The 25,750-nt window shown below is 49.0% G+C and overlaps 1 protein-coding gene across 3 annotated transcripts in view; it reads right to left on the reverse strand.

The window, feature by feature from the left end:
• LARGE1 (LARGE xylosyl- and glucuronyltransferase 1) overlaps positions 1 to 25,750 on the reverse strand; it is a 259,637-nt gene that overhangs the window by 101,538 nt on the left and 132,349 nt on the right. For all 3 annotated transcript variants that reach the window (XM_083181138.1, XM_083181137.1, XM_083181140.1), the window contains 2 exons: positions 15,418 to 15,500; positions 8,571 to 8,694 (listed from right to left, as the gene is read on the reverse strand). In XM_083181138.1, coding sequence (XP_083037264.1) covers positions 8,571 to 8,694; positions 15,418 to 15,500 — 207 coding nt within the window. The remainder of the gene's footprint in view (positions 1 to 8,570; positions 8,695 to 15,417; positions 15,501 to 25,750) is intronic.

Genomic DNA, 25,750 nt, shown 5'->3' on the forward strand with positions numbered 1-25,750 from the left:
AGTCACCCACCGATGGCTAATCCTACCCCAGCCTGCTCCCATTTCAGCCCCCGGTTACCGAAGGGATCTCTGCAAAAGGTTCATGTATTTGTTAAGGGAAACTGTGCTGATTAAACAAGCGACTGAGTGTCCAACCCACTGTTAATAATTAGGGACACCACATGTCCCTAGTCTAATTAGTATAAACTCAATGTTGCACAAGAACAATGCAGCCTAATTTGCTTATGCAAATGAGACTAATAAGCCGAGGTGCTGAGAGTATTTAGGTAAGCCGTGTGCAGGACGGAGGAGACGGCTGACAGACAGCGATGCATTGCGCAAGCTCCTTCCCACGCACAGGTATCATCTACACTGTGTTATTAACCCAGGATCCACACGTGGTAATCCCTGGTCTAGAGCCACCAGCCGTGGAGATAATCCCTGGTTACAAGCATGATAATCGTCCGGCAAGCAACCACGTTATTCAGCCTGGCCGCAGATGTTCCCTGAAAAACGCTCTTAACCCCATCAGCTGCTGAAGACCTCTGGCATCTACTGTACAGGTGCGATAAGGGATCTCTCCAGTGACATCCGCTGTATATAATATCACGCTAGGGAAGGGCGTAAATACAATAGGTGCAGAGAGTGCAGCTGCTATGGGGCCCAGAGCTGAGAGGGGCCACCTGCCCTGTCATAGTTACATGTGTTATATACAGGGTGTAACTACCATAGGTGCAGGGAGTGCAGCTGCTATGGGGCCCAGAGCTGAGAAGGGCCACCTTCCCTGTCACAGTTACATGTGTTATATATAGGGTGTAGCTACCGTAGGTGCAGGGAGTACAGCTGCTATGGGGCCCAGAGCTGAGAGGGGCCATCTTCCCTGTCACAGTTACATGTGTTATATACAGGGGTGTAACTATCATAGGTGCAGGGGGTGCAGCTGCTATGGGGCCAGAGCTGAGAGAGGCCACCTTCCCTGTCACAGTTACATGTGTTATATACAGGGTGTAGCTACCATAGGTGCAGGGGGTGCAGCTGCTATGGGGCCCAGAGCTGAGAGGAGCCACCTTCCCTGACACAGTTACATGTGTTATATACAGGGTGTAACTACCATAGGTGCAGGGGGTGCAGCTGCTATGGGGCCCAGAGCTGAGAGGAGCCACCTTCCCTGACACAGTTACATGTGTTATATACAGGGTGTAACTACCATAGGTGCAGGGGGTGCAGCTGCTATGGGGCCCTGAGCTGAGAGGGGGCCACCTTCCCTGTCACAGTTACATGTAATATATACAGGGGTCTAGCTACCATAGGTGCAATGGGTGCAGGTGCTATGGGGCCAGAGCTGAGAGAGGCCACCTGCCCTGTCACAGTTACATGTGTTATATACAGGGGTGTAGCTACCATAGGTGCAGGGGGTGCAGCTGCTATGGGGCCCTGAGCTGAGAGGGGCCACCTTCCCTGTCACAGTTACATGTGTTATATACAGGGGTGTAGCTACCATAGGTGCAGGGGGTGCAGCTGCTATGGGGCCAGAGCTGAGAGAGGCCACCTTCCCTGTCACAGTTACATGTGTTATATACAGGGTGTAGCTACCATAGGTGCAGGGGGTGCAGCTGCTATGGGGCCCAGAGCTGAGAGGGGCCACCTTCCCTGTCACAGTTACATGTGTTATATACAGGGTGTAACTACCATAGGTGCAGGGGGTGCAGGTGCTATGGGGCCAGAGCTGAGAGAGGCCACCTGCCCTGTCACAGTTACATGTGTTATATACAGGGGTGTAGCTACCATAGGTGCAGGGGGTGCAGCTGCTATGGGGCCCTGAGCTGAGAGGGGGCCACCTTCCTTGTCACAGTTACATGTATTATATACAGGGGTGTAGCTACCATAGGTGCAGAGAGTGCAGGTGCTCTGGGGCCAGAGCTGAGAGAGGCCACCTTCCCTGTCACAGTTACATGTGTTATATACAGGGGTGTAGCTACCATAGGTGCAGGGAGTGTAGCTGCTATGGGGCCCAGAGCTGAGAGGGGCCACCTTCCCTGTCACAGTTACATCATACATGTGTTATATACAGGGGTGCAGCTGCTATGGGCCCAGAGCTGAGAGGGGCCACCTTCCCTGTCACAGCTACATGTGTTATATACAGGGGTATAGCTACCATAGGTGCCGGGAGATCAGCTGCTATGGATGACGCTTATTCTAATATTCCTGTCCCCGTGTAACTCGCTGACGGCGATGAACCTATTGTACATATCCAGCGCATCCCCAAGGAGTGCGTCATCTTGAGTCTACTGAATGTACAAGTCTGAATTACATCTGCGTTGAGACACTTGTCAGACGAGACAGCTAACACATATGACCTATCCTACAGACAGCGCTGGCTCCCGCTACAGTGGTTCAGCCAGAGATAATCAGTGGCGGGTGGCACCACTGCCGAGGACAAAAGGGAACAATATTCATGCATGATTGTCCCCCCATTCATCATTATCATTTCCCCGTAATGCCCTAATTACATTAAGCAGGGAAGGCGCGCTGTTTATAAACACCGTACGGCTAATAAGAAGTACACAATGTGATTTATTGGCGCTGCACCGCTGCTGCGAACATGTACCAAATTATATTTAACCTGCTCTCACGGAGAGGGCCTGATTCGTCCGATGCTGCTGTACATGGAGAGGGCAGTTGTTTTTGGCAACTGCGCATGTGCCGAACTGACTACGAATTTAAACAGAGCAAGTGTTACGCAGAGTGTTTATTTGTGGCGCGGCGGGAGTGTGAGGTTCCTTCCTGCGGCAAATGCGCAGACATCAGCGACATCCATCCACATTTGGACTTGCCTCCAACTCAGACTTACAGTAGGCCCTGGGGAGAGACGCCACCTGACCTGGAATGATAGGTTGACCGCGTCAATCAATATTTCAACATCATAATGTCGACATAGACAAAAGGTCAACATTGCGAACTGGTTGCCACGGCAATGGCCCACACATGCAAAGGTTGAAATGCTGCTCCGACTCTATGGAACTCACTTCCCCGCACAGTTCAAGAGGCCCCCACTCTAGAATCCTTCAAAAACAGACTCAAGACTTTCCTGTTTACTCAAGCATTTCCGTAATTCCATTAAGTATATTCACGGTTCTGAAAAGCTTTTCTGTACTTTATTGTTCCTGCGCTGTATTACGTTCATTCTATCTGTTCAGCGCCTTGAGTCCTATTGGAGAAAGGGCGGTATATAAATAATAATAATTATTATTATTATTATTATTATTATAAGAATATGATTAGGGCTAACGGAACAAAATTTTCTAAAAAAAAATTTATTGATGGAAAAAAAAAAGAATATGATTAGTCCCGAAGAATGGCAAGCGGATCAAGCCAAGCGAGGGGGCGCAGTTCACTAATTTGGGGTCCATGGGCACTATTCAGCTTCTTGGCAGGGGGCAAGGCCACCCAGCATGCCGAATCACACTCTGCGATGCTCCCACGCAGTCACTGTCCCCCCCCCCCAACACACACACACACCCAAGCGGTGGACATGCCTGCAACACAACGGACGGTTGCCACACTGGTCATCGCCACCTCGTCACACCTTAGGCCGCTATGCGTCACAGTTTCAGACTCGCCCACGCATGCGCTGTTCTGCAAAAATCCCGATCTGCGATTTTTGCGCGTCTGCTCACTGAATCAGGCCCAATGTGCTGAATTCTACAAGAAAAACTTTATTTAAAAACGCAAGTCGACCTTTTCATGTGCTGACCATTTCCATGTTTTGCTTGTGTCGATACTGCGCATGTCGATGTTGTCCAACCTAGACACTGCTGACCTAGTAACTGTCTCCCTTATGATCCACACGGAGGATCCTCCATCAGGAGAAGTAACAGATGCAGACGCCGTGGAACGTTCCGCTGTGCACAGAAATAGGGCTGGGGATCTGCACTATAAATATGCCCAGACACTTCACGTATAAGGGGTCCTAAACCTGCACCTGCTGCTCGCATCAATGGCGGGGACTGAGTGGATGGCAACGTGCCGCGCGCTCTCAGTGCACTTGTGGGAGATGAAGCCCACCACCACCACCACCACAGACATGAATGCCTATAATTAGGAAGCGAGTGTTCCCAGCTCATTGTCCTCCTGCTGCAGAAGGCAATCAGCGCTAAATGGGAATTCTCCGAGTCCTCACAACAGCTTTCTGGCCGCACCTCTCGTTTATGTGCCTGGAGCTGGCAAGGACGCCATCTGCAATACAGTTGGAGGAGCCTGCGCTGCCCTGTAAAATAATATAATCTGCTCCCAAATAGAAGCGACTGACTTGTCCGTGTGCCTAGGAAAAAGCTTCATGCGGTGGGTAGTGTTGGCTCTGGTGACAGTTCTATGTATACAGAGGTGGAGGGTAGGTGTGTATAGAGGTTGTGCTGGAGAGCAGGTGTGTATAGAGGTTTTGCTGGAGAGTAGGTGTGTATAGAGGTTGTGCTGGAGAGTAGGTGTGTATAGAGGTTGTGCTGGAGAGTAGGTGTGTATAGAGGTTGTGCTGGAGAGTAGGTGTGTATAGAGGTTGTGCTGGAGAGTAGGTGTGTATAGAGGTGTATAGAGGTTGTGCTGGAGAGCAGGTGTGTATAGAGGTGTATAGAGGTTGTGCTGGAGAGCAGGTGTGTATAGAGGTGTATAGAGGTTGTGCTGGAGAGCAGGTGTGTATAGAGGTTGTGCTGGAGAGCAGGTGTGTATAGAGGTGTATAGAGGTTGTGCTGGAGAGCAGGTGTGTATAGAGGTGTATAGAGGTTGTGCTGGAGAGCAGGTGTGTATAGAGGTTGTGCTGGGGAGCAGGTGTGTATAGAGGTGTATAGAGGTTGTGCTGGAGAGCAGGTGAGTATAGAGGTGTATAGAGGTTGTGCTGGAGAGTAGGTGTGTATAGAGGTGTATAGAGCTTGTGCTGGAGAGTAGGTGTGTATAGAGGTGTATAGAGCTTGTGCTGGAGAGCAGGTGTGTATAGAGGTGTATAGAGCTTATGCTGGAGAGCAGGTGTGTATAGAGGTGTTTAGAGGTTGTGCTGGAGAGCAGGTGTGTATAGAGGTGTATAGAGGTTGTGCTGGAGAGCAGGTGTGTATATAGGTGTATAGAGGTTGTGCTGGAGAGTAGGTGTGTATAGAGGTGTATAGAGCTTGTGCTAGAGAGGTGGAGGGTAGTTGTGTATAGAGAGGTGGAGGGTAGTTAGGCTAAAGAGAAGGAGAGCAGTTGTTCTAGAGATAAGGAGAGTGGTTGTTCTAGAGAGAAAGACAGTGGTTGTTCTAGAGAGAAGGAGAGTGGTTGTTCTAGAGAGAAAGACAGTGGTTGTTCTAGAGAGAAGGAGAGTGGTTGTTTTAGAGAGAAGGAGAGTGGTTGTGCTTGAGAGATGGGGAATGCTTGTACTAGAGAGTAGAGTGGCCGTGTTAGAGAGATGGAGAGTGGCTGTGCAAGAGAGGTGGAGAGTGGCTGTGCTGGAGAGGTGGAGAGTGGCTGTGCTGAAGAGGTGGAGAGTTGATGTTCTAGATAGATAAAGAGTGGCTGTGCTGGAGAGGTGGAGAGTGGCTGTGCTGGAGAGGTGGAGAGTGGCTGTGCTGAAGAGGTGGAGAGTGGCTGTGCTGGAGAGGTGGAGAATGGCTGTGCTGGAGAGGTGGAGAGTTGATCTGCTAGAGAGATGGAGAGTGGATGTTCTAGGGAGTTGGAGAGTGGCTGTGCTAGACAGGTGGAGAGTGGTTGTGCTAGAGAGGTGGAGAGTTGATGTTCTAGATAGATAGAGAGTGGCTGTGCTGGAGAGGTGGAGAGTGGCTGTGCTGGAGAGGTGGAGAGTGGCTGTGCTGGAGAGGTGGAGAGTGGCTGTGCTGGAGAGGTGGAGAGTGGCTGTGCTGGAGAGGTGGAGAGTGGCTGTGCTGGAGAGGTGGAGAATGGCTGTGCTGGAGAGGTGGAGAGTTGATGTGCTAGAGCAGTGGTTCCCAAACTTTTTGGAATCACGGCGCCCTAGAGCATCCATATATTTTCAAGGCACCCCTAGGCCAAATGTTTCTTATTGAGAAATTCAGAAAAAATAAAAAATAATTAAGTGAATTGTGTTTATATGTCTAAGTTATCTGGTGAGAGGACAGTATTTGCTTCTGTTTGTCCACATATATTATTATTGGCAGCCACCAGCACTGGTTTTGCCTGTTACATTGACCATAAATAATATGAATGGATCTTGGTCCACCAACCCAAGGCACCCCTGCAAGTGTCCTGAGGCACCCCAGGGTGCCTAGGCACACAGTTTGGGAACCACTGTGCTAGAGAGATGGAGAGTGGATGTTCTAGGGAGTTGGAGAGTGGCTGTGCTAGACAGGTGGAGAGTGGTTGTGCTAGAGAGGTGGAGAGTGGCTGTGCTGGAGAGGTGGAGAGTGAATGTTCTAGAGGTGGAGAGTGGCTGTGCTGGAGAGGTGGAGAGTTGATGTTCTAGAGAGATAAAGAGCGAGTGTGCTAAGAACTGCAGCTGCTAAAACTGCGCCTACAGTATGCACTTACACGTCGGCAGCTGAATTTTATCTGCACATTTTAATGTCATCATATAAGGAGCGTCTGTCATCACCTGACCTGCCGCAGGGCTGTCCCAGGCCACGATACTCCTAAACCGTATCTGTAACTGCAAGCAGTAGGCCTGGCTGTACTAGAACTCCGAGGAGCATGGGCACTCAGTCCCACATCTGACGTGGCACAAATGAATTGACGTCCGGCTGCAAATCAGACCCATTGTCTCTCAGCGACGGTCTTTGCTCTTCCTGAATCGACAGACTGCATCCTCATGAATATAATTGGTGCGCGCATCAGGGCTTCGCCGCGGGCTATACGCATTTATCAGCACTGCTGATATACAGAAGCCTACACAATCTTGAGAATGACTAGTATCTACAGCTTTCTCTGACCTGCAGCCCTAAAACTACCCAATCTGTCCAAGTTGCGGATAGGACGTCTGACAGGACTATCGCCGCACCTAATGCAGGCATCCTGCCCTCGCAGGGTTATTGAGCTGCCCTACATTTTATGGACGTAAGCTGATGCGGTCAGCAAAACCTTCCCGGCCTCTATAGACCTCAGCGTTCTGTATTGTAAATGCTGGAAATGCACAGAATGAACAGAGACAAAGAGGAGACAGCGGCAGTTCATCATTCTGCTCAAGGTAACTCCCGCTGACTTGCAGCTGGAGTGGACCTGTTACCGCTAACATAGACAACAGGATAACGCGGGTCACCTTCAGCCATGTACAATTACTGTATCCAAAGCTCTCAGTCAACGCTAATCAGCTTCTATTCTCATCATTACTGACGTATGTCCTCTGTATAATGGGTTCCGTGTCATATAGTCCATTGTTATTTTTCATTGACGTCTTAGTTATAAAGGGCCGGATCGCCCTAAGGTTCGAGTGCGGCTGCATTTGGAAAGGGAGAGCACGAGACAGAAGCTAATTTAGTTTACGGATGTGGTCTCATGCATCTAGCTTCAGAATGCTAAGCGGGAGAGGCCCAACGCGAGTACGCACCAGGAGACTGATGTTGTGGGTGGTAACTGCCCGGTTTTTTGGGGAGTGTCCTGGAAATGCCCAGGCGTTTTGGGGGAAGTCGTGTGAAGTCAGCTCCGCCCCCGATCAGCCTGATTTTATCGCAGCCGCTGAGTAAGTCCTGGGCTACGCACACACTGCACACACTGGGGAATCATTACATGGTAAGCGGCTGTTATCTGGGAGTGTCAGGTAATACGCAGGCGTGGCCAGGTGTATGAGGGGAAGTCATGTGACATCAGCTCCGCCCCCGAGCAGCCTGATTCTAGTAAGAGAGAAAGTCCTGGGCTACGCACACACTCGGAATATCATTTGATGGTGACCAGCTTGTCAATGGATTTGTAGCTATTCTCAGGCCTGCACGAGGCAGGATTTCAGGACCTTATTCAGACTGGATCGCAAAGCACATTTTTTCTCTAATTAGCAAAACCATGCTGCACTGCAGGTGGGGCAGATGTAACAGGTGCAGGGAGAGTTAGATTTGGGTGGAGTGTGTTCGAACTGAATCTAAACTGCAGTGTAAGAATAAAGCAGCCAGTATTTACCCTTCACAGAAACAAAATAACTCACCCAAATCTTACTCCTGTTACACATGACCACTGCATTTTGCTTAATGCGCATTATGTGCAGGGCACGGGTGCGAGCGCCTTCGGCAAACTTCTGCCCGTTCGGAAATCCTCCGAACACTCGCTGTCCAGCGGGGCTGAATCGGGCCCTTGGCCCCACCTGCGGTGCACATGGTTTTGCCCATTAGAGAACTGTGCTGGATGTTCCATCACTCCGGCAATCTGTGTGATTTGAATTTTTTTTGTCAAGAAAAATAACTGACTATAAACAATTCCCCACGCAGCAGGGTTGTCCTGAACAGCAAGTTCTCAATGTAGCTCCTCAGGGTGGAACACCCCTCATGGGGTCTGATTCCCCATCTCGGAGGAAACAATTAACCCCCATGCCCGTCGCTTTCCTGCACTAGAACAACCTTTAGCTCCTGCTGGTCTTTTAGCTACGAAGCGCTGAGCAAAGTTTTGTTCTGTACCTTTAATTCGTCCGCATCATAAAAGTCTATGCGCACCGCTGGCACCATCCACGTCTGGAAGAGCGTAGCCAGGATCTGCTTGGCGATAGTGTCCGCGATGAGATGGAAGTGCAGTGGATTCCTCCTGCAATACAGGGAAAATACAAATAAATCCGTCTGCTAATAGCGGACTGGAAGGAAACGATAACACAACAACGGATGAGAAAGCGTGACAGAAATATCCCTATGTACCACAATACTGTAGCTGATGGGGGCGATCTAAAGTCCCGTGTGGGTCTAAACCAATGGCTTTCAACACTCAACCTGGCAGCAGCAATTTTGCCCCCTTGAATCTGAGTACTAATAAGCTGCTACAGTACTTCACCTGCAAACTGGCTTTACCCTGTCGGATACCGGCACACACTGAATTCCACCCAATGCAGTAAGCAATCAAGGCAACGTATATGTAACTGGGGTGGGGTATGTTATGTCAACAATGTCTAGGCTGACCCCAAAAAGTAGAAATGCACAAGACCGACACAGGAAAAAGGTTGACGTGTACAAGGCCGGCACTATAAAAAGGTCGACACAGGAAAAATGTTGACGCATAGAAACGTTGACGTGAGTTTTCACAGTTTCTGCGTGTCAATGTAAACACCTGAGTGTGTGGACCCCCAGTTAGGGTACTGCGCTGGCTCGCCATGCTGACAGCACTAGGCCACATGTAAGTGGGGGGTAGGTGCATGACCCAGCAAAGACAAGGCCTCCGTTGGGTTCTGCCGGCACATCACTGAAGTGTGACGGCCTCGCTGCACAGCGTCTGCCCCCTCTCTGCGTAACCAAGCTTATTCCGAGTCACAGCAGCTGCCCGTGACATCACTCAGCCGCCGCGGCCCTCCCCCCGAGCGATATAGATACGCCTGCATTGTCCAGACCCCTCCCACACAACACCACATCCCGCCCCCACAATGCTGCGTTGCCGCCTCATCGTCATAATCGACCAGCATTGAAACTGCAATCTCCGGTGACTGCATACAGGCCTGAATTAGGCTCTAGGTCTGCACTAGGGAGTGGAGGGAGAACAGAATGGTGTGCACTCGCACTTTGACGGTGTCCATGTCGACTATGTCGACAATGGGGACAAAAAAAACGTGAAAAACTCACGTCTTGCCATTGTTGACCTAATGCTTGTGTCAACCCTGTCGACCTTAGCCATGTCGACCTAATGCATGTCAACCTAACGACCCCTACCCTAAAGAACGCCTGCGCTGCTGGTCTCGAGCTCCGTTCGGCAGGTAACCCTGCAGGTAACCACTCAGGCGGTACTTGTGTAATATGTGGGCGCCCGATTTTTTTGATTGTATGCCTTAACTTAAGGCATACAATCAGATGCGATGCGATTTTCCCATAGAAACCAATGTTAAATGGTCCCAAATGATCCCTGAGACCTTCAGGGTCAATGTGAAATGCCCCCCAGGCCCCCCCCCCCATTGTTTGTATGCCCCCTCACTGTTAACATCACCCCACCATCAACGCCATCCCGAAGTGTGGTGAGCGCAGCGAGCCCGTGAGGGGCGGCGGTACGCGTCCTCCGACCTTTTCATACCCCCACTATCCACGTTGGCGTGGAGTTGATTTTATATAGTGTGGCGAGCGCAGCGAGCCACCGAGCCCGAAGCGTGGCGAGCGTAGCGAGGGATGACGTTGATGGTGGGGTGGCGTTAACAATGAGGGGGCATACAAACAATGGGAGGGCCTGGGGGCATTTCCTATGGAAAAATCGCATCGCATCGCATGCAATTTTGGCTAAAATCGCATACAATCAAAAATCGGGCGCCCAGATATTACACAAGAACCACTCAGGCTGCATCACATGACGCTCTCCTTAATGATACAGTCACTATTGTACTCACTGTTTACCAAATGACACTAATTCCGTCTGTTGTTTCCATCACATCCTCCTACGGCGCAGGACACGAAAATTGATGTCAGTTACACTACAAAGAGCAGCCATCCAGCGGAAAAATGCTCTTAGAATTCTCCCCCCCCCCCTTGTTCTTTACATCTAATGGGTATGTGTCACCCCTGGCTTTCTCCAGAGAACAGATCCTTTCATTTGATATTCAAATGATATCCATTAAAATCTAATTCCATCTCCGGGGAATTATCGGTGCGGGTCGCTAACAAAGGAACGACCTGTGAGCCGTAAGTTATGGGCGCCAGGAGGATACAGTACGTGACATTGTTGCAGTTTGCAGCTATCAGTTCTGTCAAGTTTCTTAATGCAATTATGTACTTAATCAGCTATTTACATAATTGTGTTACCGGAGCTGCAGCAGGAGTCACGGTGTGTATATTCCGAGGGAAACAGGCACATGCTAAGAATCTAATGGGAGCGCTCAGCGATCATTACGAGGCGATGCGCTAAATGAAGATGTTGGATGTTGCATTCAACCTGGATTAAAGAACGCTGCGTCCCGCTGAACATCCAGCGAGGATGGGTGCTAAAAGGACTGAGTCGGGTCACATCAGGCACCTTGATCTTTGTTTCGCACTCCATCAGACGGAGGCATCAAAGGGGAGAGCGTTCCTCACATCTAAGTGCGTTTTTTGCATTTAATGAGTCTGAGATTCGGTTAATGGACTGTGGTTAGGACGACCAGCGTATTACCATAGTCTTCCCATTCAACGGAATTATCAAGAGACATTTCAGCAGCATGGTAACAGGAAAATGCACCGTGTTCCGATGCTTAGGATGGTTTTGCCTTTTAAATGATTGCCGATTTAAATCTACCTGGCTGGCTCGCCAATATATCCTACATAAGCGCCGCACACTAATGTAAATTTACTAAAGCTTCTAAAAATGATGAGGTGATGTAGCCCATCGTAACCAATCAGATTCTATAATTTTCTAGGATGCAATAGAGAAATAAATAGACAGAATTTGATTGGGTGCTATGAGAATTAAAAAAAAACCATACAAAAGAATCGGTGGCCGCTGATTGGCTGAGAGAGCTCTCTCAGCCAATCAGTGGCCGCCCATTCTTTTGTATTTAAATTTTCAAATATCTTGCCGGCCTCCCACCACCACAGGGGATGAAGCCCGGCGCTTCATCGCTCTGTGTCACTGCTGGCACACACCTACGGACCGCATCGGATGCGATACATCACGGGGGCTATATAATTTATCTTATCTGCAGCACGTCCGACTCCAATCCAGTGCGCACGTGACCGTGCACCGGATCGAATGTCATACACCGGTGATTTTGGCTGATTTGACCCGATTTCAATCCGCCAAAATCGGGTGAAATCGGGCCCGAATTGCCTAGTGTATGGGGGCCTTAACTCATTATCAGCCACAGGGCCATCTTATCAGTGTTGTAGGTCCTGGCTAAAGCAGGGCCCCTTCCAACCCATTTTCAAGAACCAATTTGTATGGAACAGTGTACGGAACAGTCCGGTGGTTGTACAAAATGAAGGGAGTTTCCCGTAGGAAATTATTAAACAGCCTTATAGCGGTCACATTCCGGCATAACATTGTAGACGGCGAGGAACGCAATGATGACACGTATACCATGTTAGGTGCGTGAAAGCCACTATGAATTATTATGATATCTGTGATTTTTTTTCCCTTTAATTATGACAGTTCCCATTTCCTCTATCATATTCCACGCGCCAAGCTCTTTGCCTTTGAACTCAAGAAAGCTTCTCCATAATCTTCTGAAATGCTGCCGGATCACAATGGGCCGCGCATCGTGCCTGAAATTCCTTCTTCCTTCCCGACGCAGTGAGCCGAAGGCTCCTATTGAAGTGTCGGCTGGGTTTTCATCTTAAGAAAGCCTCCCCTTTGTGTCCTGCCCAGTTCTTGCCAGCGGCTCTCATACAAAGCAGTTGCCTCAGCATTGTGGTGATTAGGTCGTCTGAGCCTTAACATATTTATTACGGAGCCGTGTTACAGATCCCTGCACCAGCAACTAAACTGTCACAGGGATGCAGGATCCGAGGTCTCAGGAAGCCCGCCGTGCGGTGGCTGGCGGAAGGTGGATGAGCGCGCAGTGCTGCCCCCAGAATTAATCGGAGACAATAGCTGCTTATTACCGTCAGGGGTTAGGCTGCGGAGCCCGCGGGGTAAGTCGCAGATCTCTGTCTGGGAGGCAATTGGCGCGGAGTGGTTATCAATATGGCCGAGAATTGGATTATACGGCGGGAAATAAGCATGTAGCGAGAGAAGCGGTCAGAAGACGTTATTTCAATTGGGTTTCGGTGTCCGTGTGAATACTGAAAGTAAAAATGATGGTATAAGCTCTGCTACCAAAAGTCAGATTTAGTGGGGTGTCTGAAGTGCCGGAGGGGATACAAATCGGGATACTTAAGAGTCACGGCAACGACAGCCGGCCATCAATAAATCTGCGCTGTGTGCTTGGAACAAAGGGACGATTCTGGGATAGTAACTGAGCACCTGGATAAACCATTTAGCAATGCAATAAAGGTATTTTGTTTGCATGCAGGGTAAATACTGGCTGCTGGTGCATGTAGCCCACAAATGCAGAGCAGTTTTATTATTAAACAGCAATTTAGGTGTTAGTTTGGACATGCCCCACCCAGGGGAAATCTCTTCACATTTGACATCTGCCCCACATGCAGTGCAACAGGGATTGTCAGGGTAGAAAGTTAATTGACTATATTGATTTACTGGGTGTGGTATGCACAGTGGGGGGAGCGCAATGAAGCCCCTTACGGGCTTGCTGCGCTCGCCACACTGCGGGCACGGTGGCGAGCTGCGAGTACCACCGTAGGGGGTCACAGGCAGCTGCGCTCGCCACCTATTTTATTCTCGCTCTATGGGGGTCGTGGACCCCCACGAGGGAGCAGTCGGGATTCCGACGTCGGAGGGGGTCACAGGCAGCTGCGCTCACCACCTATTTTATTCTCCCTCTATGGGGGTCATGGACCCCCACGAGGGAGCAGTCGGGATTCCGACGCCAGAGTAATGAATGTTGGAATACCGACTATCGCGGAGCCGTCCAGCACCCGATTTACTCCCATCTCTAAATGTGCATCCTGTTCATTTATTGATGTCATCCCAGTGATTTGTAAGGCACCATTTAAAATGATGTCACTGGTTCATTGTTTATAGTCCTGATGATGTAACAGGTTCTTAGTGACTGGATAGGTTGCATTCTGAGTGATGTCATTGGTTACTAGTGAGTGCATAGGCTGCACTCTCAGTGATGTCACTGGCTCCTAGTGACTGGATAGGCTGCACTCTCAGTGATGTCACTGGTCCCTAGTGACTTGGTAGGCTCCACAAATGCATTGCACAGATAACAACGACCTATCCCCCTAAATAAGAGCCTTCTAAAAATACTAGTTACCTACATCCCTGACCTGGCTTCTGGGACATCCAGGGAGAGGGGGATCCAGGTGGAGAAATCAGAGCTGGGATAATATGATCCGCTATAAACTGCGCCCCACGGTGTCATTGTATAATATATGTACAATGTGCTGGACCCCTAGTATAAGAATTAGCCACAAAGGCTTTGGGGTTTAGGGCCGGTGGTTGCTCGCAGGCTTCCTGTGACCCCCTACGGTGGTACTGGCTCATCCGAGTACAGTACAGAATCTTCTCCTTCTCATTACCATCTGGCTGCGACTCTTGGCAGCCAGTGAGCGGTATAAATGGATAGGAGGGATGGCTGACCGCGGCTGTAAATATCATTCAAATTAAAGAGATTGCAAAGATTCTACTTATTTCCACACAAATTATACATTTTTCATCATTGTTCCTGACTGTTTTACAAGCCCGGCTAGGCAAATAAAATAAATTGTTACATTTATCTAACACTGTAAAGATCAATTAGACACTTCCCATGCACAGGAGAGAGCCAGACAATGGCACTCGGCACGCGCATACTGCGGAACGCGCGGGGTACATTGCGGTGGTACGCCTCCCACACGCAGCACACACATTAAAAGGATTACAATAAAAAATACAATTGAAGCCTAGGAAAGAAATTGCATCCGAGCAAATTACATTTTTATTAAACTTTTAGTGTTCCTCTGAGCCTGCGCTTATTGCACCCCCCTCACACACACACACCCAGCTGTCTTTGTTTTTCCCATTCAGATCTGCTCGCTGGGCTGGGAGTGACAGTCCAGCGAGCAGGTAGTCGCCACCCCGCCGAACGCATGCCAATCCCCCCCTCCCCTGTTCACAGCTGTGCACACATATGCAGCCGCGTCCCTAGCCATGGTCTGACCAATCCATATATACCACTTCCTGATTGGATAATGCTGTTTAGGAACGGCCATTGGCAGATAAGCAACCAGTCATAACCTTTGCAAAACAGTGGCTGTCAGTGGATCAGCCATCACATGATATACATCGACAGCCAATGGTTACGCACAAGCAGACCACACCCACCAACCACCATCAGAATCCTGCAGCAGATGGTCACGGTTAACCAAGATTACTCTAGCTCATGATGGGCTGATCACCGGTGAGAAAATCTGGGGTCCAGATGCACTAAGCTTCAAACGTGATAAAACAACCAACCAATCAGCTCCTGTCGGACATTTTTCAAACACAGTCTGTGACATGGCAGGTAGGAGCCGATTGGCTGGTTGTTTATCAATCTCCATTTTATCACTTTTGAAGCTTAGCGCATCTGGCCCTTGGTCTCTAATTTGCTGGTAGCAGTTTGCAGAAGCCTTAAAACTAATTGCAGCTGTTAAACCGATCGGCTATCTAGCACGGCCCGCCACTTTGCAGCCTGATACATTTCGGCCATGGCTGCCATTGATGTTACCAATACAATCTGTGAAACCTAACACATAAGATGTGAGATAAATAACAGGATTACTGTACCTGTGAAACAAGACGGATTTAACCAAGGTGACAACATCCCGGCTGGCGTTGTATCCGGCACACACAATGGCGACGTGAATCGTCTGCAAGGAAGAGAATGAATGTCAATATCTACAGTATGTACAGCAATTGTTCAGCGAGAGCTGGGATTAGGGAGGACAGGCGCTACTGTGGTGACGGAACCTCCTTAAATAACCAATGTGACAGTTTTGGTCTAGAGGGGGATTCCAGTCACATTCGGTGGCTCCGGTACTAGATTGGCTGAACAAGACAAATCTGCACAATACAATATGGAATCGCTGCCACAAAGCAATGAATACTCAGAGTCACATCTTATAAACTTCGTGTTATACTCAGTAGAGATTACTATCGCTGGGAAATGGGCACATCTCGCTGGCACTAGAAAGAGTGATAACTGACCAGCCAATCAGCTCCCAACTGTCATTTTTCACAGCCAGTTACAAGCTGTTTGGTTGGTCATTTATCACTCCCCACTTTATCACTTTTGAAGGCTTAGTTGAGGTGAAATTCCCTGTATCATTTCTCTATTGCAGCTTAGAAAATCGGATTGGTTGCTATAGGCAACATAATCTCTTTTAATTTTAAGAAGCCTTAATAAATATAACCCGATGAATATACAAATTCACATATACTGTACTATAGGGTACAGAAGGCAGAACGGCGTGGTATTGGACTATTCCACCTCGAAACTGAATTACTGCCCAATAACCCGATATATATTCGCTCACCTACAGTCAGAACCAAATCAGGCGATGGATGGAGGTACAGTATAAGATTGAGCGATTCCGGGCATACATTATGTGGTTATCACTCCGATGCGCAGTCAATTGAGTTGATAATAGTTGAGGGTACGGACGTGACTGATCAGCAATGACCAGGTGGTCATGGCAACAATACATGATGGTTTTAGGCTGTCAGATAGGGATACATATGGATGACTGGCGGTAAGAATGCCAACGGAGGGAATGCCGACAGGGATACTTACCTGACCTTTGTCCACCCACCTAAAGGTGGCCATACACATGCAGATTTATCTTCAGATCAGTCTGGTTGGAACAAAAACCTGGTTATGGATGAGAGCAAATGACCATTGACCATTTGCTTGGAAATCCTGGAAAACTGCCAAACTGTCACTCATCCATAACCATGTTTTTGTTCCAACCAGCCAGATCTGAAGATAAATCTTACTAGTGTATGGGCACCTTTACTCTTTCTCCCCACAGCCTGACCCATGCTAGTGCCTATACCTAACCCCCTCTTCACAGCCTAACCCCAACCTTCTCCTCCCTCACCGAAGCCTAACTCCAACCTTCTCCCTCCTCCGCGCAGCCTAACCCCAAAATGCTTCCCCCTCCCTGCAACCTAACCCCAACATGCTTCCTCCTCCCTGCAACCTAACCCCAACCTTCTCCACCCTCCCCACTGCCTAACCCCAATCTTCTCATCCCTCCCCGCAGCCTAACCCCAACCTTCCCCTCCCTCCCCACAGTCTAACCCCAATCTTCTCCACCCTCCCTGCAGCCTACCCCCAACATGCTTCCCCCTGCAACCTAACCTCGACCTTCTCCGCCCTCCCCACAGCCTAACCTCAATCTTCTCATCCCTCCCTGCAGCCTAACCCCAACCTTCCCCTCCCTCCCCGCAGCCTAACCCAAACCTTCTCCACCCTCCCGCAGCCTAACCCCAACCTTCCCCTCCCTCCCCGCAGCCTAACCCCAATCTTCTCATCCCTCCCCGCAGCCTATCCCCAACCTTCTCCTCCCTCCCCGCAGCCTATGACCCATGAGCATAGTCCCAACAATTCCCTTTTCGCACCATTCTGGTGAAGCTAAGATGACGCGTTTCGTCGCAAATACCATTATTAAGCTGCAGAAAGGGTTCCCTGCTCTACCTGGAATCAGAGGGAACAACTCAAAATTTGGTAGAATTTGAATGTATACAAATATCTCTTTATTACCACAAAACCCACCACGTCAGGGGCTGCCTTTCCTTATAGCGCAACCATCCAAACTCGCATAGCCTGGTGCTTTGTTGTGTTGGGGGGGGCACTCCCCACTGTTTGTACGCCGTAACTCCAGCAACCAGCTGTGGTTAGGACCTATTGTATTAATCCCTACTCTGCCCTGCGGTGTCTGTCTGACCTACGCCGTCCTCTCCAGCTTCCTGACATATACCATAAATGTTGGAGAAAGACAGGTTTCATCCATCACTTTCCTGGCTTCCCTCTGACATCTACCTCAGGGCCTGACAACATCTGTGGTGGGAACTTGAGGATTGGAAATGAGAAACCCCCCCGGGCTCCCGTACCAACAGAACATGCATTTATCCATCTATCTAAAGAATATCGAACTGCGAAATAGATCCCAAATGTGTAAAAGAAAATGCAAACTTTTATTTTCTGCTTTATTCCAACAATACGAACGTTTGTTTCATCCGTAATGTTCTGTTATTGCAGGTTACCGCCGGAGACTGCACTTGCGGGGTCTCGTACACCTCACAGACAATGTCTACTTCAATAGATCAACTCCAAAAGGTTGTCAAGCACAAGGTTGGAAAGGGGTTGACACGGAAAAGGTTGACCTATTGCTTGTGTTGACCGTTTGACAATGTGGTAGTATCGACAAACTCTCCGTTGACCTAGATGGGTTCTTCTTTAACCCTTTGGGTGTCCTGATCTCTGTGAGAGATATGCAAACTATCTGCTAAAAACTCCAGTGTCGCTCACATTTGTTATATAAATTCAAATAAAAATTTTGCGTAAAAAAAAAAAAGGACATTTCCTATATAAGGTAACATTACCGGTCATTATGATGAATAAAAAGGTTTGCTTGCTCAATCTGGATACAGGGTTGGTATATTGAATAACAGCATCCTAACCGCCGGGAAGTTAACCGCCACCCACTTTAAAACCTAGTCCTGAAGATGAGTCAATAAGATACAACTGAGTCATGAAACGGCGGTGTCCAGCCGTACAGACACCACACCAGCCATAGGTAAGTGCCCTACATGTTTCTTTGTGCAGTATGTGCTTACGCTACCTATAGGGGAATAACAGGCAGGGAGGAGGATTATTCCCCTGTAAATAACATTATTATTTTGTGTAACTGTTTGCAGACTCTGTCACCCTTGTAGGCAGCAGTGAGTCTGAGCCAGGCACCGACAGTCAGAGAATGTAGGGTGAAAGCTGGTTGCCAGGGTCGGTGATCCATAGTAACAGTGCAACGGGCGCTTACAATGAAAGCAAAATCACCCTAATCATCACCACTGTTATGTACAAGGTGCCACAGGAATCGCCGCACAAGATCTACCGGAATCGGCAAACGAGCTATGCAAAAACAAATCACCACAACGTCACACATAAATACAGGATATCGCCCGGGTACAAATGAGTCATAATAACAAGCACATAGATGTAAGTGACTAGAATAGTTAGAAAATAAATCTGAGCGGACCTAGGCAAATCTGTGATTATTGGGCACAAAACGATGGACAGTACAGGACCCCTAATGAGACTTTCCTTATTGCAACCTCTCGGCCCCATCTATTCCATCTGTGTCAGCCCTGCTTATCTGTCCCCCCCCCCCCCCTTAGGATGTGACTCCGCCCTTCCCTTACAGAATGTGACTCTGCCCCTCTCCTACAGAATGTGACTCTGCCCCTCTCCTACAGAATGTGACTCTGCACCTACCCTACAGAATGTGACTCTGCCTCCACCCTACAGAATGTGACTCTGCCTCCACCCTACAGAATGTGACTCTGCCCCTCTCCTACAGAATGTGACTCTGCCTCCACCCTACAGAATGTGACTCTGTTCCTCTCATACAGAATGTGACTATGCCTGCACCCTACAGAATGTGACTCTACCCCTCTCCTACAGAATGTGACCCTGCCCCTCCCTTACAGAATGTAACTCCACCCCTCCTTTACAGTATGTGACTCTGCACCTACCCAACAGAATATGGCTCTTCCCCTCCCCTACCGAATGTGACTCTGGCTCCACCCTACCGAATGTTGCTCTGCACCTACCCAACAGAATGTGGCTCTGCCCCTCCCTTACAGAATGTAACTCCACCCCTCCTTTACAGAATGTGGCTCTGCACCTACCCAACAGAATGTGGCTCTGCACCTACCCAACAGAATGTGACTTTGCCCCTCCCCTACAGAATGTGACCCTGCCCCTCCCCTACAGAATGTGACTCAAACCCTCCCCTACAGAATGTGACTTTGCCCCTCCCCTACAGAATGTGACCCTGCCCCTCCCCTACAGAATGTGACTCAGCCCCTCTCTTACAGAATGTGACTCAGCCCCTCTCTTACAGAATGTGACTTTGCCCCTCCCCTACAGAATGTGACTCTGCCCCTCCTCTACAGAACGTGACTCCGCCCCTCCCCTGCAGAATGTGATTCTGCCCGTCCCCTACAGAATGTGACTTTGCCCCTCCCCTACAGAATGTGACTCAACCCCTCCCCTACACAATGTGCCTCCGCCCCTCCCTTACAAAATTTGACTCCGCCCCTCTCTTACAGAATGTGACTCCGCCCCTCCCTTTCAGAATGTAATCTCTCACAGGCAGGACCCTCTGCCCTCATGTGCGTTTCCTGCTCTTTCTTAAACCATCTCCAATGCCACCAAATCCTGTGGTTCCCTGCCACCCTGATACTTATGTCAGTGTCCTCTGCTGATGCAGCCACGGTTATGTGTCCTCTATTGTCTTCAACTGTTTCCTGTTTTGCTTATCCAATCATTTACACTGTAATTGGGCGCTGCACATCCCTTGTGGCGCCATATAAATAAAGAACGACAATAATAATGGTTTGAGAATGGACCCCAGAACGCCAAACAATAACAGAACATCTAAAAAATTCCCAAAACATAAGACCCAACATTATAAAAAAAAACTAAACTGTCCGACTGGTCGCCCCATTCAAGTAAACCTTACAGTCACCTGATGCTTATTTAAAACTGAGACGAGTGACAGCTCACAGGGTACGAAGGGTTATTCCGCTGAATGGCCGGAGGGTGCTAATAATAGCGCACATTATGTTTTACAAATAGAACGTTCTCCTAATGATCCGAGCCGGCTAGGAATCCGGCGACACGCACGAGGGGGGTGGGGGCGCAAATGATCTAGAATCCCATTTTCGATACAGACAATTCCATTGCACTAAATGATGGCCTGCAATCTCTCTGGAGGCGCAGCTGCAGCTAATCAGCCATGGCGATAGACAAAGGGAGAAAAAAAGAAATCTCTTTTTGCCAGGAATTGCCTGGAGGTGCGCAATCTCGGCTTGACAAAAAAACGTCTGTTTCTGGGAAACTCAGATCTAATCTGGGAGGCGTAATTGGGTTTGGAAAGCAGAGAAATTCGGCTGAACCCCGGGTACTCCTTCACGGGGTCCTGGGCTGAAAACATTAACCGCGTCACTCCGACGGCAGAACGCGGTTATGACACTGTCGGCCGACGCCAAACCTCATGTAAGAACTGCAAGGGTCGGCCTGGCACTTTTATTTTTGGAACGGAATAAGATTGTGCTGCTGGCACTTCGCCTTGATAGAAAAAGTCCCTGGAAAACGGCGGAGAGAAAGCCACAAAAACTTCTGCTGTGCTCTTCAGCCATGTAATTGTACGATCAGTTGGATGCACGGAGGTATGACATCGCTCTGCTGTGATGTCATCACCAGATGCAGCAGTATCCAGAGACATGTTTTTTTTTTTTGCCGATTCTACCTAAGGTTTATCTAGCACCTTCTAGAAGATAATCGCTCAAATCTTGCTAGGGCCACCATCTGCACTTCTGAAAACCCGCACTTCAGTGAATACACCCCCTGAGCTCAGCGTGTCGTAACATTACGACACTACTGTAGCTTCGAAGGAAGGAGAATGACACAGTAAAGTCATGCATCTGATGTAAACTGCAGCGGGAGCGTGCTCAAGCCAATTATAGAGATCTGCAGGAGGTAAATCCCTTTAATGATTTATACCCGTATCTCTGAATGAGATGCCAGCACGAACCAAAGGAGAGACTTATGATGAGCTAGCCTACCTTATTTGGCTTTGAAGAAAAATATAGATTGGCATAAGAGAAGGCGCGCCCATTCGCCACCTGTGTGTGTGTGGGGGGGGGGGGGGGGGGGGGCAGGCAGTCCCATTCTGCACCAGATCTGTCCACACATTTAAAAAAAGGGTGCATCATGGCGAGCAAAAGGGCGGTGACAACTGATCTCAAGTATCCACCCTGACTTGTGCGAATGTCACATGACTGTGGTGTAACAAAAGCTGTGCGCGACTCCCGCGTACGGGGAAGGGAAGCCGCAGAATGATTCACATCTGTTTGAGGGCGGGGCGGGAAATGGGGGCACGGCATCAATGACGCCTCTGAATCAGGCACAATGTCAAAAAAATGCATTTCGATATATAATAAAAATCCTCCCGTTAAATGTCAGAGAACCAGGAGCAGGGGAACCGCCGCCACCTTAGGAAGCTAATCTTCCTCATCTCTAAAAATCATTCTTTATCAGTGTAATTGCGGCGGGGTGGAGGCGCCGCGCAGCTGTTTGGTGGCCCACTTGAGACAGTTTTGTTAAAACTATTTTAATTGAGGTATAATACAATTATGGTGCTATAGCCGTTATTACTGTAAAATTGCATTCTGGTGGAGGAGGAAGGCAATCCGCTCCCCCATAATGCCGTAAACTCAGAGAAAATGAGAATCACGCCATTTACCTAACAATTATGGGCGAGAGTAAAGGCAAACGCAGAGGGGGTTATAAATGGAACGGGGGGTGAGGAAGGACGTGCTGCGAAAAAAAACGGAGGCGCAGGCGATTAACCTCCTAGCTGCTGGAGGATAAATAAGTAACATGGTAAAATTACATTTATACTAGAGCCTTTCGACTCTGTCGACCGGCTGGCCATGTTGACGATTACGGCGTGTCGACCTATTGACCCATCATCTGAAATCATTCTTGTGCTAAGAGATGATAGGAAGAGTAGGCAGGCGTCAGGGATGCTGCTGGGATGTAAAATCAGCCAATGAGGAAAGGGTACATAGATCTTGGGGACACTAAGGGCGCACTCATAGATTGACGCAGCGCCGGTATAGCAATAATTTATTCTACGGTCTTGTCTCTGAAAAAGTTGATGGCGACCAGCAAACTGGTCGGAACTGAAGATGCCAATGACCTTTAGCGGTTTCAGAGGTTCAAAATTCAAATATGAAAGATGAACCCCACCAGTGAGTCAGATTGGATTGGCAGTTGGTGGCAGTGGGCGTGGCTACCCTATTTAAATTTTGAACTGTGCTGCAGACCCCCCCCCCCCCTCTGGATCCACCACTACCTATGAGTCTGCATTGGGGCAAATATATATGCATTTTTACCCGTGCGAGCTTCTTGGCGTAACATCCATTCCCTTTGCTGCGTTCCGCCCTGTATGTTTTCAGCACACGTCAAAATTACTGTGAGCCGTCAAAATACTGTGAGCCGTCGTAGTTCATTCACTCGGAAATCACAGATTAACCCACCAAGTGCCAATGGCACCAGCACAATCGTGCCACGCATTTATTGACGGACGTGCCCAATAGTGGCTGCAGTATCAGTGCGCACGTTATCTGCTGGCCTGAAGGACAGGTGTAAGTCATCGGCATTGTTCAGGAGCAGCAGCGGGATATACTGCACGTTTGGACAGATCCAGAAATAATTACTTCCGTCTTAGAACGCATCGCAGCGTTCCGCCAGATACGCATGAAATCCTGCTGGCATCGTGAAGTTTTGTTTATTCTATGAATTCGATGTAGGGGAAAACAAAATGCCTCTCTCTGCAAACCTGTCACACTATGCCGGATCAGCTCCCTGTATCTCCTTATTACTGCATCAGGCAGTCTGCGTGAGGGGTTTTATACAGCATGAAGGTTTTATTTCCTTCTGAGTGATCACCCCATTATTATCCAGGGATAAGACAGCTCTACTGAGTGTACTGTATACACCAGGGCTGGCCAAACTGGTTCTCAAGATCTACTAACTGTCACATTTCCCAGGCCACCTAGCTGGTGCACAGGTGCAGTCATTACTAACTGTCACATTTCACAGACCACCTAGCTGGAGCACAGGTGCAGTCATCACTAACGGTCACATTTCCCAGGCCACCTAGCTGGTGCACAGGTGCAGTCATTACTAACTGTCACATTTCCCAGACCACCTAGATGATGCACAGGTGCAGTCATTACTAACTATCACATTTCCCAGATCACCTAGCTGATGCACAGGTGCAGTCATTACTAACTGTTCCATTTCCCAGACCACCTAGCTGGTGCACAGGTGCAGTCATTACTAACTGTCACATTTCACAGACCACCTAGCTGGTGCACATGTGCAGTCATTACTAACTGTCACATTTCCCACACCACCTAGCTGGTGCACAGGTGCAGTCATTACTAACTGTCACATTTCACAGACCACATAGCTAGTGCACAGGTGCAGTCATCACTAACGGTCACATTTCCCAGGCCACCTAGATGGTGCACAGGTGCAGTCATTACTAACTATCACATTTCACAGACCACCTAGCTGGTGCACAGGTGCAGTCATTACTAACTGTCACATTCCCCACACCACCTAGCTGGTCCACAGGTGCAGTCATCACTAACGGTCACATTTCCCAGGCCACCTACCTGGTGCACAGGTGCAGTCATCACTAACGGTCACATTTCCCAGGCCACCTACCTGGTGCACAGGTGCAGTCATCACTAACGGTCACATTTCCCAGACCACCTAGCTGGTGCACAGGTGCAGTCATTATTAACTGTCACATTTCCCAGACCACCTAGCTGGTGCACAGGTGCAGTCATTACTAACTGTCCCATTTCCCAGACCACCTAGCTGGTGCACAGGTGCAGTCATTACTAACTGTCACATTTCACAGACCACATAGCTAGTGCACAGGTGCAGTCATCACTAACGGTCACATTTCCCAGGCCACCTAGATGGTGCACAGGTGCAGTCATTACTAACTATCACATTTCACAGACCACCTAGCTGGTGCACAGGTGCAGTCATTACTAACTGTCACATTCCCCACACCACCTAGCTAGTCCACAGGTGCAGTCATCACTAACGGTCACATTTCCCAGGCCACCTACCTGGTGCACAGGTGCAGTCATCACTAACGGTCACATTTCCCAGGCCACCTACCTGGTGCACAGGTGCAGTCATCACTAACGGTCACATTTCCCAGACCACCTAGCTGGTGCACAGGTGCAGTCATTATTAACTGTCACATTTCCCAGACCACCTAGCTGGTGCACAGGTGCAGTCATTATTAACTGTCACATTTCCCAGACCACCTAGCTGGTGCACAGGTGCAGTCATTACTGTCACATTTCCCAGACCCCCTAGCTGGTGCACAGGTGCAGTCATTACTAACTGTCACATTTTCAAACATGTGCTGCATGAGATGCGATACTGCAGTCATTCCTAAGCAACACATTCTACAGATCCACAGTTGGCCTGGAAAACAAGAACTGCTGGTAGATCTCGAGGACCGGTTTGGCCAATGAGACAAATCCGCCTAAGCGGTGGTTATTGTCCTGTTCTCCCATCCAGCTCTGGTTTTCTGATGACTCATTTCCCCAATTGGTATAAGCCACAGAGGACCACACACACACACACACACACACATAAGGTGCAGCTGCAGGACTACCATGTATAAACGTTGATATGTGATTGGCCGCTTATGGAAGCACTGACATTATATCGCGTATTAGCTGCAGTCTCTGTAAGGACAGATCAGGACGCTCCATGTAAACAAGGCTGTTTGTGGTTAGAGGTTGCTGAATATAATCACTTAGAACTCCCTGCTCTCTGCTACTGTTACATTTATATTGATTTTATTCACTCGCGCTTGTTGTGCTGCAATTATTCCCTATTTCATACATATATCTATCTCCTAACCATGAGCCTAATTCAGACCCACTCAGAAGGGGCCGATATGGGGGGGGAGCCTACGCATGCCCGTATTTGTGCATGTGAACCGCAAGAGCGAATTGCTTTGGCGAGTTTCACATTCGCTGGATCGTTCGCTTAAGAGGCGAGCGGAGGAGGTCGACCGATGCCAGAGCAGGGGAACTTCCAGACCCTCTGTCCCTCTCTCCCTGTCTGTTTGTATGTTTCTGTCTCTCTTTATAAAACTCTCTGTGCCTCTCTCCCCAACCCCACCTCTCCCTCTCCCCTAAGCCATTTCCTGTCCCGGGTACCCCGGTATCTGGCCTATGCCTCCATCCTGGTACCTGTTAGATGTATATACATGCAGACAGT

Source organism: Crinia signifera, chromosome 4, assembly GCF_055691185.1.
Source record: "Crinia signifera chromosome 4, ASM5569118v1, whole genome shotgun sequence".
In the NCBI taxonomy this organism is placed as follows: domain Eukaryota; kingdom Metazoa; phylum Chordata; class Amphibia; order Anura; family Myobatrachidae; genus Crinia; species Crinia signifera.